General features: G+C 37.8%; 2 protein-coding genes across 7 annotated transcripts in view; one reads left to right on the top strand and one right to left on the bottom strand.

The window, feature by feature from the left end:
• KDM2B (lysine demethylase 2B) overlaps window positions 1-5,127 on the top strand; it is a 58,096-nt gene extending 52,969 nt beyond the window's left edge. For all 4 annotated transcript variants that reach the window (XM_072415907.1, XM_072415908.1, XM_072415906.1 and 1 more), the window contains 4 exons: window positions 699-862; window positions 1,828-1,989; window positions 2,598-2,816; window positions 3,777-5,127. In XM_072415907.1, the coding sequence (XP_072272008.1) occupies window positions 699-862; window positions 1,828-1,989; window positions 2,598-2,816; window positions 3,777-3,958 (727 nt within the window). In that variant the 3' untranslated portion in view covers window positions 3,959-5,127. The remainder of the gene's footprint in view (window positions 1-698; window positions 863-1,827; window positions 1,990-2,597; window positions 2,817-3,776) is intronic.
• Window positions 5,128-7,107: 1,980 nt separating this feature from the next.
• RNF34 (ring finger protein 34) overlaps window positions 7,108-16,278 on the bottom strand; it is a 21,845-nt gene continuing 12,674 nt past the window's right edge. For all 3 annotated transcript variants that reach the window (XM_072415905.1, XM_072415904.1, XM_072415903.1), the window contains exons 3-7: window positions 14,849-15,247; window positions 10,047-10,100; window positions 9,345-9,546; window positions 8,673-8,702; window positions 7,108-7,586 (exon numbers count right to left, since the gene is read on the bottom strand). In XM_072415905.1, the coding sequence (XP_072272006.1) occupies window positions 7,399-7,586; window positions 8,673-8,702; window positions 9,345-9,546; window positions 10,047-10,100; window positions 14,849-15,247 (873 nt within the window). In that variant the 3' untranslated portion in view covers window positions 7,108-7,398. The remainder of the gene's footprint in view (window positions 7,587-8,672; window positions 8,703-9,344; window positions 9,547-10,046; window positions 10,101-14,848; window positions 15,248-16,278) is intronic.

Raw genomic sequence — 16,278 nt, 5'->3', positions numbered from 1 at the left:
GGCACACAAAAATGGTAAAACGAGTAATCTGATAAAAAAGTGAAAAGAGGACAGAGGGTAGTGTACAGCTAGTGCTGAGTAAAACAAGCAGATAACATCAAAAAGAACACGGGACATAGCGCTAACGGAACTGAATAAGGTTAGGCTTGTAAAGCACTCTCTCTTTTTATATAATTCTTGTTTTTACTTTTTTATACTTTGCTGCTTATCTGCAATCTTATTGTTGTTACATTCATGCAGCTTTTTTTGCAACTACTTTCTTCTTGCATATTCTCCATGGGTGGCATTTCTATGGACAGGATTCCTGTTGGTTGAGAAGACAAAGTGCAGAGAGATGAGCCTTTTATGTGCTTCTTTTTTCACTGTCCAGACAAACCTCTGCCTGACGTTCTAAAACATTCAGTTTTTTTAATGCCTGTGTCCCTTCAGAAATCCATATTAGTTCCGGTGTCAGTGACAACAAAGGGCCTTAAGCCTTCATCGTTTATTATGGGGTATAAAAAATAGGGCACTTGTCTACATTGACCATCGAATCCTGGAATTGGCAGTGCCCTATAATAGTTGTTTTCCTTTTATTAGGGGCCAGTGAATGAGTTTTGCATAGAATGTACTTACCCTTATTGTTTTTACTTTTTTTATTTTGTTGTATTTTGTTATACAAGGAACCGTACATCCTGGTAATCATATTTCTCTTGCAGGTGTTGTGATAAAAGATTGTGGACGCGAATTGATTTAAACCGCTGCAAATCTATAACTCCTCTTATGCTCAGTGGGATCATCAGGAGACAGCCCGTGTCCTTAGATTTAAGCTGGACGAACATATCAAAGAAACAACTGAGTTGGCTCATGAACCGGCTTCCAGGTACATTGCTTGTGTCCAATTCCTCTTTAAAATGAAATGTAAAGTGTAACCTAAATGTATTATTATTGTTTATTGGGGAGGGACAGTTAGTCATTATCAGGTCTTTTGCTATATGTGCCCATTAGGGAGGTTTCCTGTCCCAGTGCCAATGTTGTCACTACACAGAAAGAGAGAGAAGGATCTTCAGTAATTTTCTTGTTTAGAGGTAGAAGTCTAAAACGTTTAGTTTTTTTTAATGCCTGTGTCCCTTTAGAACTCCATTTTCGTTCCAGTGTCAGTGACAACAAAGGGCCTTAAGCCGTCACCATTTTAAATGGGGTATAAAAAATAGGGCACTGGTCTACATTGACCATCGAATCCTGGAATTGGCAGTGCCCTATAATAGTTGTTTTCCTTTTATTAGGGGCCAGCGAATGAGTTTTTGCATTGAAAGTACTTACCCCTATTTAATACATTTCAGCAAAACTGACAGGCACACTTCCATGATAAATTATCATGGAAGGACCTGCTTAATACAGCAAACTCAGAATGGATCTGGTCAAGGGTTTAAAACAAACCCCAAGAGCTAACTATTTTTCAGTTCCAGGTTTGCTAGATCACCCAGGTTCTTCTTTTTCTCCTGTCTTGCAGAGCTTTAATAAGTCAGGGCCACTATGTCTACATTAGCAGAGCCATATTACACACTTTAGATCATAAAGTCAAGACTTCAGGTAAAAGCTCAGAAAATCATGTATTTTAAAAGCTTACTTGCAGTATTTTGCCATTCTATAAATTATTTTTTTGGGGCTTGTGATGTGCAACCGAACGTGCTACAGAATGTGTTTATTTGTTACATGCAATCTTCTGTTCGGACAGACATGTAATAAGTAATAACATGTAGCAATTATACTGTTTTTGAAGTACTCTGTATTTTTCTTTACTGAATCTTGATGTTCAATGGTTTATCTTATTTTTAATTCCCTCAGCTCTAAGGGATCTGAATTTATCGGGTTGTTCCTGGATTGCCGTATCTGCACTTTGTAGTTCCAGCTGTCCATTGCTAAGATCGCTCAATGTCCAGTGGGTAGAAGGCTTAAAAGATGCACAAATGAGGGATCTTTTATCTCCCCCAACAGATAACAGGCCAGGTATGGTTCAGTCTTCTTTACTAGTCATGTAAAAGGATATATTGATTTATATATTCAGCTGTGTACAATTCAGTATCAAAAGTCATTCAAGTTCAGTAGCCAGTAAGATGTGTTGTCACTCTATAGTCCCTTCTATGTTTACATATTATTAGTTATGTTGTGGACTCTTCAGTTACCCAGTACAGATATAAAATAAAAAGTGCTGTGTAACTATACTAAAACAAAAGTGAATATTCACACTAGACAAGGCAGGTCGTCACTCTTTTAAAGAGCCACAGTTGCTGAAAATGTCTTTCCTTCCTATGTGTCAGATTCTTGGTCCCTTGCTGTGTTCTATGGTTCCTCCTGCTAGCCCGTTACTACTGTGTCCTGTATGAAAATAGGGGTCTGCAAAATGAAAGCACGGTACATTGAAAAGGACCAGAAATCCAGCAATCCCCCAAATGTTGGGTGCTGAAGATTTTTATCAATGGTTATATCACCAAGAGAGTGCAGATTTGTAGTGTGAGAGTATTCATTTTTTCCTCTTGGAGGTTTTTTTTTCCGTAATGATGAAATAGTCCTGATTTAAATAGTACTAATGATTGACTTGCTAACTTCTATTTCAGGTCAGATAGACAACCGTAGCAAATTGAGGAACATCACAGAGCTTCGTCTAGCAGGACTGGACATTACAGATGCCTCGCTTCGCCTAATGATTCGACACATGCCTCTTCTTTCCAAACTGGACCTGAGTTACTGTAACCATGTGACTGATCAGTCCATTAACCTGCTGACTGCAGTGGGTACTTCTACCAGGGATTCTCTATCAGAAATTAATTTATCAGGTAATTAGTGTTATAGAACAGGAAATTCACACTTTTTTGGTTGCTAAGTGAATTTGAGTTTCTGGAAACACAAACCATGAAAATGAGGGGGTTAGGTCACCCACCCATACTTTAGTTTTAATGGAGTCTGGTGGGCTGTATCAGCCTCTGGTTTCTTGTATGTCTGCAGCATATCTCACTTATAATTTTCTCCTCTTCGCCTGACCACTTATGTGTTTTTGGACATTTCCATTATTCTTTGTATTATTAGGAACTTGCTAGTGCATTCTTTATTATATAAAAACCAACAGGGAGAACTAGGGCAAATCTAGATGCCCACTTTAAATCTGCAGACTTGGGCATTATTGTGTGGATTTTTTTTTCTGTTCCAGCAGCTCTTATATATTTGATACTGTGAAGTCTAACAGTACAAAAATAAATGTGCAGATTTCCTGTGGCTTTGACTCTTCCTTCCAAGGAAGGATAATTTTTTGGGGACCCAGACTTCCAAACCAATTGTAAATATCTGATGAAAATGGAAAATAATTTATATGGACCCTTTGGTGTTGTGCACTAATGCAGCAGATGGGTGGAACCACAGCATAAAGTGGGGCATCCGACTTCTGACCCTCCTAGAAGTGTGTGTGGTGTAATAGATTCTTTGCCGCCCTCCCCCCAACTTTTCAAGGGGGCAAAGATCAGACATATAGATAGCAGGGCAAGTATTAAAAACTCTTTTTATACAGGGAACATTTTTAATTTGTTTTGATGGCAGCACATTTGCTTCAAAGAGCCCTTCAGCGGTCCTTAGAAATGTGTTCATACTACAAGTTCTTATGAGGAATAAAGCTTGATCAATTGAATCTGGTTTTATTTGCCAGTGAAAAAGTGCCCAGAAGTCACTATAAATGTTATAAAAAAAAAAAAAAAACATTGTAATTCTTAACTTTTGTCTTTATTAACTATTGTCTTTGTTTTCAGACTGCAATAATGTTACAGACCAGTGCCTGACTTACTTCAAACGCTGTGGCAACATCTGTCTGATTGACCTCAGGTACTGCAAGCAGGTCACCAAGGAAAGCTGCGAACAGTTCATTGCCGAAATGTCAGTAATTGTACAGTTTGGACAAACAGAAGAAAAGCTTCTTCAAAAAATTAGCTAATGTGATAAAAACATGTAGATTACTTTCCTTCAAGCTGCACCTGAAAGACAATATTGGCCTTAAAGTAGAGAGGTTTGAGGTTCACCTCTGTAATATCACATTTTCATCCAATGGTTTCTCCAGCACCACAAACACCAGCTTTTAAAGGTTGACACTGGAATAAGGGTTTGACCTTTCAAGGACTTTCTTTTTTTTTGGACAAATCCAAGGGCATGCACTTGGTAACTTTTATTTTATTGGCTCTCAAACTGTTCAACTTCCGAGCTTTGTGTGTCTTTAGAAGTGGACCATACAGAACACGGAAGCCTTCCAAAAGCTGGTGAAAAAAAATACTTTGTCATACATTATGCAGAAATATTTTTCTACACGTCTATTTGAAAGTTATATTTGCAATGTATGAGACCAGTGTTCTTTTCTGGGAGACATATAATATAGGTTAAAGGAGAACTGCCAATCTTTCCATGTACAGTTACTGAAGGCAGTGATACCTTATTAATGAGCCCATGTTGTGACCACTTCTAAAGCATGTTTAAATTAGCTTTTTTTTTTTTTTTACATGAGACGTGCATGCTGAGCCAACATGTATGTTTATTTGTTTGACACATTCTCTCTGCACACAAAGATTCAGCATCCCATGATTTGTGACCTGTTGAACAAAATTTCTTGTGATGCAGGGCAAACTGACCAGGCAGTCTCCACTAATGTGCCATTGGACAACCCGTCCAAAGCTTAGGGCCCGACGGTAACATACTTGCCTTTAGAAGTGCCATTGTTGTAAGGTGTTGTTCTTGTAACCAGTTTAACTTCCAGGTTAACTGTTCACAGGAGGGAAACAAAAAAAATACAAAACTTGTTTACCACCATTTCTTGGCTACAGATTGTTATAAAAAAGAGCCAGATCAGGTACAAAGAAGAACATGGGTCTCTTCAATCACCACTTGTAAATCTCCTTTAGTAATAGAGATGCCCCTTGCACTGGAAATTTAAGACTGGGGTAATCATTATACAGGAGATTGAACAGGTAAATGCATTTACACCAATGCATTACAAATCTATCCCACTCCTAACCCACGGAGTCAGATGTATACTTTTTTAATGTAAGTAATGTTGTTGGATTTAAAGTGTAACATGTTTATTTATGGACACATTTATTAAATTGTTTTACTAAATTGTCTCTTTTTTTTTTTTTTGGTGATACTGGCGCAAACATATCTGTCTCTATGGAGTCTGTGTTGATGGCTGCTGTCACCCAGGAGGATTTAAGACAGTGAAATAAAAATATAAGGTGTAAGATGAAAAAAGATATAGATGACAGAAGTTGATAGTTGGAGAAAGATTTGCTGACCCCTTGTACACAACGAACTGATATAACCATTTTTTCCTTATGAAACACAGTCACCATGTGTTGTGATCAGAAAGATTGCTTCTTTTCATATAGATCGCCATACGGATTCTGAGGAAGTGACCTTAAGTCACGAAATGTGGCCAGGGTGTTCTAACAATTGGTTCATTAAAATCAAACTCCAGACTACTTGATCATCTTTCTTGACTCATTTTTGAAAACTTTCCAACATCGGGCTCCTCTGTCACCTTCAGCTTGTTTAATTTTAGCTCTTCTATATGATGTACAAAAAGATGACATCAATTTTCTGAAGCCAGGAATGTCTATGATGCAACATAAAATCTTGGCAAAATGTGAATTATACATGAAAAATTATAATTGGGAAGAACTGATACAATGATATGCCACATAACAGAGCTGGAGAAAAAAAAATTGGGAGATATTGGTCTTTGTAACCAATCACAACCCTTCATTACTTCATAGAACGCTAAAAACTCTATTGCAGACAGTTTTGTGGAAATATTTATAGGAGTTGCTGACCTAGGCTCAACCTGTAACAAGAAAAGTCAAAGTTGATCTGCATACTGGATTAATGACAATGAACTTGTGTATCCCCAATTAAATTTACCACAAAAAGGACTACAGAACTTTAGAGAAGAGGTGTTCTATAGTCACAACACATACTGACCTAAGATGGCAATGCTGCTCTACCTAGTTATAGTATATTAGGGTTTGCCACCCTAGGACAAGAAATGTGTTACTGGCAGATTCACTACCTGATAAGGAGTAAAAAGAATTGCAGCTACTACATAGGTTTACATAGCACCCCATCCCAAAACAATGCAGGCAGATTCTAGCTGTACAAATAGTGAATACCGTATTTTTTGCCATATAAGACGCACTTTTTCTTCCCCAAAACTGGGGGGGAAAAGTTGGTGCGTCCTATACGACAAATGTGTTAAAAAAAATAATTAAAATATTATACATACTGACCTAAGATGGCAATGCTGCTCTACCTAGTTATAGTATATTAGGGTTTGCCACCCTAGGACAAGAAATGTGTTACTGGCAGATTCACTAGGTGATAAGGAGTAAAAAGAATTGCAGCTACTACATAGCTTTACATAGCACCCCATCCCAAAACAATGCAGGCAGATTCTAGCTGTACAAATAGTGAATAATTACTTTCTCACTTCCTTGTATCAAGAAGTTCTTCTATTTCATAGCAATCTGCTCCGCTATGTTGGCCCAAAGATTCTTCCTACATAAAAATATATCATAGGTTCCAGAATAAAGTGCAGCAAATGACTTACAAATGGAGTCACTGATGCAAAAAAAAGGAGTGTCAGAAAGCTGTCCTTTAATATTTTGCACAGCATGGTTTAAGGTTTAGTTACAATGTCATGAAGTGATTTTGAAAAGTATTATTTGTAAGGCACCGTACACAGTTCTACAACTTCTAACATCCTAGTTTGATCAAGGACATAATCACTGTGCTGCACCCAGCCTGGGCAGAAAGCTGCCAAGTCTACTATTTGCAGGCTGCTTAAAAAAAAAATGATATGCAGATACAAGAACAGTCACCCAGCATACGGAGAGAGCAGCAGTGACTGGTCTTCAATACAGGAAGCACTATTAATGTTTGATTATTGCACAAATCAGAGGATTCAGAGGCAGAATACACATTGCCCCTTATATTAAGGGCTAAACCCCAGATTAAATCAATATCATGTAAACAATTATGAATTGCTATACAGAAAATTATCTATACCAATAGTGAGTATAATTAAGACAGGAAGATATTCAGTAGTGTAGATATTCAATTTAATAAACAAGTTTTCAATCTTCCATTCCACAAGTAAATATTGTATTTCTTAGAATGAGATCATCCATTCCAGATTCATAAACACACACCAGCATGCATTTGTCTGAACACTGCTCATGTAGCTCATGAACACATCCTAACTGTAACTGTATTACAAAACACATCTCTAACACCAGATCACTCAGAAGCTTTACAGAAAACCGTATTCCTTTTACATCCTTTGAGCCCCGAATGGTAGAGCCAAGTCATACACATAATATTTGGTCTGGATAATTAAGACTTAAAGACGTGAACAGCCCGCACCACATACTGCCGGCAGATTGGACACTCGCTCATCCTCTTGCCACATTTTGTACATGTTACCATGTGGCCACACTCCAGGAGAACGCAGTCAATAACTGCATCCATGCAAATACGGCAGAGGTTGTCATCATTACCGGTCAGCTGCAGTCGATCTCGTTCTGAAAGACAGATAGGTTGGAAAACTTATTCAGAGGTTGGAAAACCTATTCAGAGGAATTAAAGAGACATGTTAATATTCAATAAATATAATAATTAGCAAATAACCCATATTACAATATGAAAGGTCAGTAGTAAAGTATCTATGGCCATGGATCAAACTGGGAAAAATAAAATTATAAAATCCCAGGTCTGTCAGTGGCCCTTAAAACGTTTCCCAAAAACTTTTGTTGGAACCTGATGCAACCAGCCTTCTGCTTCACCTCCCTCCCCTCTCTGAAGTCAAGCTGACAAGTAAATTAATTAAAACAAGGTAAATTATGCAACAATTGTTGGTAATGTGATGGTTATTTTTGAGGAATGTCAAAGAACATTCAGGTGCTGTGGATAAACACTTTGTTTATCTACAGCCCTCTCCAATAACATCTCCATAACCATTAAATTAAATCTCTGGTTACTGGCGCATAATTATTTAAGGTTGCAAAACCCTTTGTATTACATACAACTGTAATTTGTTGTGACAAGGAAAGCAATACACAGGGATCCTATGGTACTCTTCCTTTAAACATTCGTTCTAATCCCGAATGGTATAAAACTCAATAGGAAGAATACTTTGTGGTGTGAGCTGTGATGTAAAAGGGCAGCTTTACACAACAAGAACACTGCATAAAATTAAAGTTAAATTTCAGACCTGTACAAAAGAAAGACACAAACCTTCTATGTAGACAAATACACACCCTAAATTATTTTATTACCTTTAATTATTCAGCACTTACAAAGGAACAACAACCCAAAACCTACAATGGATGCCACTGGATGACCAGGCCTGTGGATCGCTTCATTGGACCCTAAGTACTGCATTGTAGGATGGGCAAATTACCCAACAGTGGGGAGTTGGATGGATTCATCAGCATATGTGGTGATCATACAGAACCTTTTGTTTCCTTTTTTGCAGTGCAGGATTACTTTAGGGTAAAAGGTAAGTGTACAACAGTGCTGCATAATATGTTGGCGCTATATAAATCCTGTTTATTAATAATGATAATAATAATAATAACAGTGGTATTTTTTGTTAAAATTTGACTAACCTTGGTCGGGTTTGAATTCCAAGTTTTCCACTGAAAGAGAAATAAAATACTATTAGGATTATCAAATATATAATTATATGATGCACATTATAAGAAATATGCAAATTATTTTTATTAAACACAAAAGACAAAAATATCAGGGTTTTTGCTCTCCACTATACCACCTTGTTTAGAAGTAATCCAAAAGAAGCACTACTTCTCAGGAGACACTAGGGGGCAGCACATACACTGCATTCATGAACCACAGAAAGTAGGGGGAAAAAAGTCTATAGTATATAGCCATGTGCACTCTCACCTCAGTGGTAGGTACCCTTGGACGGGAAGGAGGTAGCCAATAAAAGAAGCAGCTTGTCATTGGGTATCTCCAACCCAAGTGTCAGTGCTCTCCTTTATTTACCATTACATCAGACTGGAACAGCATTGTGTATAAATTGAAGTATGGCAATCAGACTCAGATTTATGATTTAGCATAAAACATTTCTTAGATGCACACGGACTATGTCACATGGGACAGATACATGCAGCTCCCTCCTTAGCCATCATTGTAATTTAATGCAGAGCTCAGCTGAGAATGAATAAACATGAAGTTCCTGCACCCATACTAAATGCCCTCACATACACCCACACTAAATGCTTTTATGTACAGAACACACATTACATTTCCTTACGTACAGGACTTTCTGTTCTCCTCGGTCTCTCTGTAAAGCCTGTTGACTTTCTCCACCAGCTCCCACTTTTCACAGCAGCCTGAGTAATTGACAAAGTTGCGAGCCAGGATTTCCTTCAGCTGTCGGATCGTGAGCGCTTCTATTTCATCCAGCCTCGATAAGTCAGACAAAGATGCTCTGGTTTGCTTTCGTGAAAGATCATTAGCCTAGGGAGATTTAGAAAAAATATGTATGTATATATTTCTCAGATGTGCTCTTTTAATTTTTTCACATTGCTGCAACATGCCATGGCTTGATTATACATTTTTCCATTTGCCAGTCCCTAGAATTACAACTCCTTTATACACCACAGCCCTCCACAGGTTCCCCTGATATCTATAAACATGGCTTGCTCCATGCACAGAAAACCGCTGATTTTCAAGGCAATAAGTCCTAGAAATAATTCAGTGATGTATACACAAAAGTGCTAAAAAAGTGAACTAAATGATTCCCTTGTGTAATTACAGCACTATACAGGTTTTGGATACTATCGCCCCTGAGGCATGAGGGTGTCATCCAGGGTAACAGTTATAGGTTGGTATTTCTTCATCTACAATTTTTACAAATATTTTGCAATGTACAAGGGTTTCAAAACAAATCTCTAATCTCCTTTCCTCACAGCTAGTTTAATCTCAGCTTCTTTAAAGATCAGTAAAAATTTACTTACTTGATTTTCCAGGGCTTCTGTATCTGATGCTACCGATATGTTTTCACTTGTTCCCTGAAAACACACAGACAACAAACAATTATCAGAAACCTTTTTATAGGTGTGTTGGTAAATGTCTGGCTATTGGCCACTTGTCTATAAAATGTTCATTGGTTTCAGCAAAAAATGTCTGGTTGGTTCATAAAGATTGCAAGCACTTAATCATATTACAGCGCAACAGGCATTCTCTAGAAACCACAGAGGTGACCTGGTAGTTACAGGTCACTGTATCAATAACTCCACTTCCTTCAGGCAAGTTTTGCATCTAGCTATACCGGACACTTTATTAGGTATACTTATCTGAATGCTCCTAATCGCAAATATATCAGACAATCTCAAGGCAGCAACTCAATGCACATAGTTATGTAGACATTGTCAAGATGTCCTGCTGATGTTCAAACATTGCATTGGGAAGAAAAGTGATTAAGGTGCCTTTGCTTGTGGCATAGTTGGTGGTGCCAGGTAGGTTTGAGTACTTAATTTTTTGATCTGCTGGGATTTTCAATCACAACCTATGCTTTACAAATACAAGTCTGAAAAAAGGGAAAATTGCCTTGGTGATGCCAGGGGTAAAGGAGGGGAATGACCACAGACTGGTTCGAGTTTATAGAAGGGTAACAGTACCACAAATCATGGCTCGTTACGACGGAGGTATGCAGGAGAGCATTGTGGACAGGCACTGGATGCTACAATTCAGACATGCTTGCCAAAATTGGATAAGAAATTACTGGGAAAAACATTGCCTGCTCTAATTAATCAAATTATGCTGTGACATTTGGATGGGAGGATCAGAATTTGGTATCAACCAGAGGAAAGCACTGATTAATCCTGCCTTGTGTCAATACTGGTGGTATAATGGTGTTGAGGGAGGGGGGTTGGCCGTATTTTCTAGGCACAATTTGATTCCTTAGTGCCAACCGAGCATTATTTAAATGCCATAGCCTACATTATTATTGTTGCTGACCATGTCCATCCCTTTAGGATCACAGTGTACTCATCTTCTTATGGCTACTTTCAGCAAGATAAGGTGCCACATTCCAAAGTTCAGATCATCTTTGTTGAACATGACAATTAGTTCACTGTACTCAAGTGGGCTCCATAGTCACCAGATGTCAGCCCAATAGAGCACCCTTGGTATGGGGTGGAACAGGAGATTAATGTGCAGACAACAAATCTAAAGCAACTGTGTGATGCTATCATGTCAATATGGACCAAAATCCCTGAGGAATGCTTCCAGCACCTTGCTGAATCTATGCCATTAAGAATTACGACAGTTCTTAGAACAAGGGGGGGGGGGGGCAACCTAATACTAGCAAGTACCTAATAAAGTGGCCAGCAAGTGTTTGTATGCCTTCTAAAATGAATAACACTGGCAATAAAAGTACAACAGACATGGATTCAGAACACATCCCTTTCAATTTTAAAGTGGTCAATGGGATCATACAGAAAATGAGGAAACGATAAAAACATATAATGATATGATTATTGTGACCTGATTATATATTTGATTACAATTTCAGTACCAAGTACCTGGCACTGCAGAAGCTAGTTAGTGATCATCGCTTAACAAGCTGTTCCCATTAATAAGTGACCATTAAAGTATTTGCACATTATTTATCAGTAGACGAGCCCTATAACAATATGTACTGAAGCAATGCTGCTTCAAAGGTCAGCGACAGCTCATTTACACTTTGTTAAAACGGGTCTAGAATTTAAATAGGAAAGGTCTGCAAATATGTGAGCCCCCATTAAAACCTAGAGCTCATTATTGCTGGGTTTAGGATACTTAGCCTTCAAAGAAAGCAGCAGAATGGTACATTGACATCAATGGTTCCTTCAGAAAATGGCCTAATACTAGGCTCTGTGGTGTATAGATTTGAAATCTTAATCTGTTTGTAAAGACGAGACATTTTTGGAGAGCCCAGGAAAGGTTTAATACTCTGGTCCGCTTATTTTTTTTGCTCTCTTTGGAGAAAGCTCCCATCATATCCTGTCCTGGAGACTGAACAGGAATTAAAAGGTAACTCTCTCACTGGTGAGGGCAATCCTCCTTAGTTGTCACCGAAACAGGTAACCACATTGAAAAATTTCAGATTACATTATGTTTCACTGACAATTCTAAAAACAAAAAATTTCCCCTCACTTTCTATCCTAATTACCAATGGTAAAAGGGTTCAATAACGCCAACATGCACCAATAACAAAACATTGCACCATTAACAAAACTTGACAAAAGCTCCAACCCTTTCTCACTATCCAACAATAACAAGCTTTGCCATTACAGCCACATATCCACATATGAAGTTGTTGATACCATACCCTGTGGTTTCACACTTGGAAAACATGAATAAGGATATATTGTTAGGATATTACAATACAAGCACCCCTCTTCAGATGACTCTATGGGTAGTATGGACGCTGGATGCTTTACCGCCTCTCACATTGCTCCGCCATACAGAATGTAGTGAGAAAACAAATCTGTAATAAAAAGTCATGTGTACTCTCACCTCAACTGTAGGTATATCTAAAGAGTACCCCCAGCATATTTAGATACCTGACAAAACTAGAATGCTTTTGAGGGATAAAATCTAAAACCTTGTTGCAGAGGGTATTTTGAGGCATTTTTTTGAAATGCATTTGAGATCCGAGTAGCGGAAGGATACAGAAATAATTGGTTATATTTCTCAATTATGAAGCATCAGAATACTGTGGGGTGGGGTTAGAAGAATGTGTTCTTATGTGGGGTCAGTAGCTCTGGTAATGAAGATAACACCGTATGTTGTTGTTAGAAGGGCTGGGTGAGAGTCACAGCCCATCCATGTCAGCACAGCAGCAGACTGTAATACCACTGCAACCAAAAATGGGCCACTCTTGTCACCCCTTGGAACATATCAACCACATCCACCATGAAGAGGACTGAGACAACCCTTATATCTGTACCCCCTGAAGTTACCTGGATTGATAAACAGCTTTTTATCTGTAAATCCTTAATGTTACAGCTGAGCTCTGTCTAGCTATTATCCAATATGAATCATTCAAATAAATGTTCTATTTTTTGCCTACCAAAAATGCTTCTTCTCCCTGGTTTCATAACTTGCACCTCTTACAGGGTCTAAAACTAGTTTTAAACGTTTTTATTTCTCTATTTAGGGGTTGACACACACCAAGCTGTTCAATTTTTTATCTAAGAAGCACCATACATTACCTGTACTAGCGTATGGATCACACAAATGGTAAAAGTGAATATGAATGGAATGATACAGAGTACACTCCCGTTATACCATGAACAGTGACATATCTATCTCTCTCTCTAAACTCACCCCAAGACTTCAATTTAATGTCTGCTTTCTTTTTTTCTAATTTTGTTTATGAGGTTAAGAACAGCAGTTTCAGAAAAAAAAAAAAACAATTATTGTACTTGCCTGTAATGGATTGTCCCTGTCACTCCCTATAAGCTTAACTGGATGCATTAAAAATAATTTTATTATTTTCGTGTTAACTATTCGTCCCATCATTTTCCATGAAATACACATGTCATACACAAAGGCTGACATGTTTGAAGTCCTGCTTGTGTTACATGATTACCTGGTAGTAGTGGTAAGCTGCAATACATTACGCATTGTTTTTAGGTTTAGATACACTGGAAGCCAGAAACTTGCAGTCTGTCACCTGCTTCACCTCGTGCATGGTTTTCCAGGTTCAAAGACTTCAGCATGTAGCATCAAGCAGCTAAAAAACTACTACAACAACTCTATATAAAGTGAAGCTGTATCAAATACATTTCATAATTAAAAGTCCAACCTAAAATCAAAAGCCACAATTTACCAGCGGTTACCTTTATAAACCACAAAACCATCTTATGAGGCAGTATCCTTGGGGAGGGAGGAAGTTAGTGGGCTTAGCCATGGAAAGAACATCATACATCGTTAATACAAGGCAAAGCACACAACTATATACATAACAATCCAGGTTATATTATGTGAATGTTTAACTATGATGAATCTTACCTTTACACTGTACATTTATCTTATCTTTATATAATGTAACTTGCTATACTCTTTGAAACTCATGTTTTTCTTCAATAAAAAGTATGGAGAGAAACTACAGAATTATTTTATGGAGGAATAGAATTTTTAAATCATTTTTTCCCCCAACTGTCCCCTTGGGCTCAATACCTGAAAGTGCACAATACTAAACCTGAGATCATCTATTATCCAGTTTTGTAACTTGAATAATGTGTGCCTCATTCTAGATTTCTTTCCCACTTTGGGCTTCTAGCCCTTGGTTGCAGCATTGCACATATGATGACCCTTATGTGCGCAGACTATAAACATGCTGTCTGTAGATTGGTACAAAATTGAACAAAGCTTTGGTAAGGTGCAGGCCACATGAGAAAGAAGTAACAGCAAGATTTATACAGTGCACATGTGGCGAGAAGGGCAAATGTCCTTTATAATTTCTGTTCTGCTTTATTGGAAACAGAACAGAGCACCTTATATCTTGATCAAGTCAGTACACAGAAATGTGTTGAGTGTCCTTATTCAAGAGTGTCTATTAAATCAAATGATAAAGTTACCAATTATAAATTGATATGTAACAATTATGTTGATAAACCTATAGAATGGATTAAAGTAACATTTTGAATAATGCAGTTTGCAGTAGGTGATTATTATTGATTTGCTTGTATATGTGAATGATGGCACCTGATTTTTGGTACACCCATGTTGTAGATTGGAGTGTCTGATAATACACAATCCCAAGTACCTGGGATGTAGAAGCACTTCCCATGCTCCCACTTCTATCAGATAGTTCTCCCTGAGATGAGGATAAGGAAGATGAAGGCGCTGATATAGCAGAAAAAAAAGAGAAGGCAGATGTCTGTGATCGTGCAGAAGTGTCCATATTAACATCCATCTCCTCTTCAGGACATGGGCCATGGTGGCATAGCACCAATTCCACCAAGTCTTCCTTCTCCCTACAGCTGTCGGTGGGGATGTTTCGTAAAGTCAGATACTGCCGCAGATCCTTTACTTTTAATTTCATTAACTGAGGCCTTTGAAATGCAGTTTCTTGTAGTAGATGGCATGTACTGCAACGTCTGAGGTTCTCCTGTAGTGTAGAGCAAACTGAGCAAAAATCTTTCTTGCAGTCACAGCAAACATGCTAAAAAAAAAACATTAGGAGAAAATTCAGTCAAAATTTTACTTAAGGTACTTAAATGCAAATACAATGATATCTTAAAGGGTATACATATATCCCCAACAATAAATCTTCCTTAGTCTCCATTGATCCTGCCAGAAACCTTTTTAGCCAATATGTTTGTGTGCCCCATGCTTGGGCTGACTAATTTATTACATTGTTCTCATATCTCAGAGGCTTACAGGAATCACCAATCTATATTATAGAGAAATGGAGATAAGTGGAGTTCAGTGGTCCTATCCCATTTCTGTTTTCCTGATACAGCACAGCAAATGAGCATTGTCAACCCAGGACAAGAAATAGGCTAATTTCAGAACCACTACGGTACTTCAGTACCGTACTTCAGTACGGCTTTGTACACAAAACACATGTGCAGCCACACATATAAATTGACAGCATGATTATGACTCTTATGACCTAAATGTATGGACACAACACTTTTTATTTTGTTTTAAATACAATATGGAACAGTTTAAGCCAGGGACAATGGTTGTTTTGGCCATCTGTAAGGTTGACATTCTTTTAAATGGCCAGTAATGTATGAGGCACACATTCTACTGACCACCACACAAAGGTACTGTGATTAAAGTAAATATAGCAGGGGTTCCCTGAAGATCTTAAAGTAATTTCAAGGAACTTAACCTATATTAAAAATAGACAAGAAAATGTGGTTCAAGCTCTTGTGATTTTAGGTTTTGCAATCTCTCCACTTGGGGAGATTTCTCTTTAAAGTGTACCTATACTCACAAAATCAACTTTGGCTAATGGATAACATAAGCCAAAGTAATAATCATCTGAGTACTTTTTTTTTTTTCTGCTTGCTTTTACCTTTAACCACCTGAGCGTTACAGTGAGGTCTAGATTTCTGTACCAAAAGTGATCCACTGTTTTTCATGAAATTTTTTTTTTTTAATTGTAGACCTGTAACTTACAGAAATATGTCCGAACAGGGGTTCTAGTAGATAATATGAATATAAAAAATGTATTGACTTTTA

The sequence above is a fragment of the Pyxicephalus adspersus genome, chromosome 6 (assembly GCF_032062135.1).
Source record: "Pyxicephalus adspersus chromosome 6, UCB_Pads_2.0, whole genome shotgun sequence".
Taxonomy (NCBI): domain Eukaryota; kingdom Metazoa; phylum Chordata; class Amphibia; order Anura; family Pyxicephalidae; genus Pyxicephalus; species Pyxicephalus adspersus.
This window is presented reverse-complemented; position numbering and strand designations above follow the sequence as displayed.